This window comes from Nothoprocta perdicaria, unplaced genomic scaffold (assembly GCF_003342845.1).
Source record: "Nothoprocta perdicaria isolate Ctin4 unplaced genomic scaffold, notPer1 scaffold_14, whole genome shotgun sequence".
Lineage (NCBI taxonomy): Eukaryota > Metazoa > Chordata > Aves > Tinamiformes > Tinamidae > Nothoprocta > Nothoprocta perdicaria.
This window is the reverse complement of record NW_020454538.1, coordinates 4,400,012-4,402,806: the sequence shown is the minus strand read 5'-3', so window position 1 is coordinate 4,402,806 and position 2,795 is coordinate 4,400,012. Positions and strand designations below refer to the sequence as shown.

At 57.2% G+C, this 2,795-nt stretch overlaps 1 protein-coding gene across 2 annotated transcripts in view; it reads right to left on the bottom strand.

Annotated features, from left to right (window-relative positions):
- The window catches only part of DOK7 (docking protein 7), a 59,762-nt gene extending 57,493 nt beyond the window's left edge, over nucleotides 1-2,269 (bottom strand). Inside the window, exons 1-2 of one of the 2 annotated variants that reach the window (XM_026034137.1) lie at nucleotides 2,164-2,269; nucleotides 2,001-2,046 (exon numbers count right to left, since the gene is read on the bottom strand). In XM_026034137.1, coding sequence (XP_025889922.1) covers nucleotides 2,001-2,046; nucleotides 2,164-2,217 — 100 coding nt within the window. In that variant the 5' untranslated portion in view covers nucleotides 2,218-2,269. Of the gene's footprint in view, nucleotides 1-2,000 lie in introns of both variants that reach the window. The other variant, XM_026034136.1, reaches the window with a different exon arrangement.
- Between the last annotated feature and the right edge of the window lie 526 nt (nucleotides 2,270-2,795).

Sequence of the window (2,795 nt, the reverse complement as noted above, 5' to 3'; positions counted from 1 at the left end):
TGTGCCCACTTGTTCTTAACCCCTCCTGGAGGTGTTTATTGCCCAGTAACTATGCAGCAGAAAAAGAAGTAATCCAAATGTCAGCATGACATGGGAAATGCACATTTCATGAGCAAACCCAAAGGACAAGGGGAAGGAAAGAGGAAAAAAAAAAAAAGAGAGAAAAAAAAAGCACTCCTCCACCTTTTACATGTGCTAACAACAGCATCTGCTTCCAGGTTATCTTTCTATGAATTCTAACTGAAATCAATAATAAAAATTGAAGCTTTAGCATCCATTGCTTAAGCCGATTTAAACATTGCAAAGAAAGTCTCCTCCCATGCTCCATTTCAGGGATCTTGTAGGGGGCTCCGAGCCTTGGCAAGGGGCCTCTGCTGAGAAAAAAAAGCTGGCAAATCTCCAAAGAGGTGAAAAACGACTAAAGGATTGAACTGGCTGTTAACTCCAGCAAAATTCTGCCTGCATTCCCAATTGTTTGCTTGCACCTGTTAGCAGAAACAGCTGCAACTATGATATTTAAGGATTCCATAACACAGCTGTGTCTGAAGAAAGAAAAACTAAGGTTTATAGAGCAAATTAGCAAAACGCTGAGAGGGGGTCAGCTAGCATGGGCTAATTCAAATGGCTATAATGAAAATGGCATTTCTCTAGAATACGCTATATTCTCAGATTTTCAAATGAAGTTCCTCCATCTTCTTCCCTGTAAACTTTGTTTCCTCATGCTAGAAATCCAGGCCCATACTCACATGGCTAAGCAGTAACACGAGGGCCAACATATGCTCATTCAGAGAAGGAAGTTCAAGAAATTCAGTCAAGATATACCTTAAAATAAACATGTAAAATGCTAGCAAGTTAATTATAACAACCCAAGTAACATGGAGTTGGACTGGAGGTTTAACTATTAAAAAAAATATACTAAGCATTCCAGCAACGGCCTAGAAACAATTGCATAACCCACTGTGGAGCAATGCAGATCCACAGTTAGCCCTGAAAACACCTACTTTACAGGGCAAATATTTTCCTCCTTTACAAACAGATGGGTTTCTTGAAACCTGCTTTTTCGCCCTGTCAATAACATCTTCAATTTCGCCCTCAAAACCATGAAAAAAAAAATGAGTTTTCAATTCAAAAATGTCGTTTTTTTTTTTTTAACTGACATGTTTTATGTCCAAACACCAATTCAAAGTAACCGCCAAGATTAAGATGTCTGGTTTCTAAAGCCACCCTAGAAAAAATAAAGAGCCCAGCATTAACGTTTGGGGGGGGGGGGGAGCAAGGAAGAGTAACTGCGCCTTGGCACATCTCTTTGGGGCTGTTTTACTTCACATCTCTGCCCAGAAGGCCCAACGGGTACAGCTCGCGGCTACGAAATCCCTCGCCCCCGAGGCCGGGATTTAGAGCCGCGGGTGGCGGCGGGCGGCGCTTGGCCGCGAGGAAGCCCCTCGTGCCGCAGCGGTGGGAAGGGGCGGCGGGGACAGGCTGGCACCGGGGACAAGGAGGCACCGGGAACCCGCAGCCCCCCGCCATTTTGGGGGGGGCCGGGGAAAGCCGCCCCGCCATTTTGGGGGCGGCGGTTACCACGGCGGGTGGGGGGCGGCGCAGCCCCGCGCAGCAGCCGTTAACGGCCGCAGCGCCGCGGGCGCAGGAAACATGAAGCCCCGCGGCGCCGCTCGCGCTCTCTGCGCGCCCGTTACACTTCGGGGCTCCTTAGGGAGCCTCTATTTTTGGCTGCCTGGCCTGTTGCTCCCTGAGCCCGTCATCTTCCCGTCTCCCTTTTTAGGTTTTTAAAGAAAAGGGGTAAAGAGCAGCGATGGCCGGAGGGGAGCCCCGCCGAGGGCRAGGGGCGCCCTCCTCCCGCGACACCCAAGCTCGACGGGGCTTCGTGTAAACTCGGCCGGGACAAACTCTTCTCCGGGGCCCCGAGCTGCGTCTCCCTCCGGCCGGGCGGAGGCGGCGAGAGGGGGCAGCGGGGAAAGGGCCGCCCCGGCCGCCGCTCTTACCTGCCACGGGGGACGGCTTGCGCAGCACCAGCCACCTACTCTTCCACTGCAACGAGAGGCAAAAGGAGAGTGTTAGCCGGGGCCGGGCGGGCTCCCGCGGCGGCGCCGCCGCCGAGGGTCCCTCCACGCCGGCCCGCAGCGGGCTGGCGCCGCGAGCGGGCACCTTTTTTCCATCTCTCAACTTGACGTGACCCTCCGCCACCACGGAATCCGTCATCTTCAGTCATGATTCCGGACAGCTGCGCCCGGCTCGCTGCTCCCTCCCCGCGCTCTGGCCGAGGGGTCACTTTCAAAATAGCTTTATTAGGGCCCCGCACGGGCACAGCGAGCGCGGCGGGCGCGCGGCCAGGGCGGCGCGGCGCTCCCCGGCGCCCCCCGCCCCGGGGCTGGCCGGCCCGGCCCGCTGCCGCCGGGAAAAGGGGGTCCCGGGAAAACTGCTCAACTTTGGTTTCCCGCGCTCTTTCACTGTGCGCGTTTTGGGGTTCACTTGCTTGGGCAGCCCAGGCCGCCAGGCGGGCGCCGCCCTCGCCCCGCGGCTCCCTTGGGCGCGACCCCAGCCCAGCGATCCCCGCACTGCCCCCGCCCGCTCCCACGCGCTCCAGCTCCGCGCTTTGCAGCCGCCCGGCCCGGGCGTCCTGCGCCCCCCTCGGCCGCGGGGCGCCACGAAAGCCCGGAGCGGAGCGCGCCGCCCCCGGCAGCGGAACGGAGCCCCCCAAGCACCCCGGCCCGCGCCTCGGAGCCGGCGGTGCCGTCACCACCCCCGCGGCGACATCCATCGAGCCGCCCGGGTAAAAA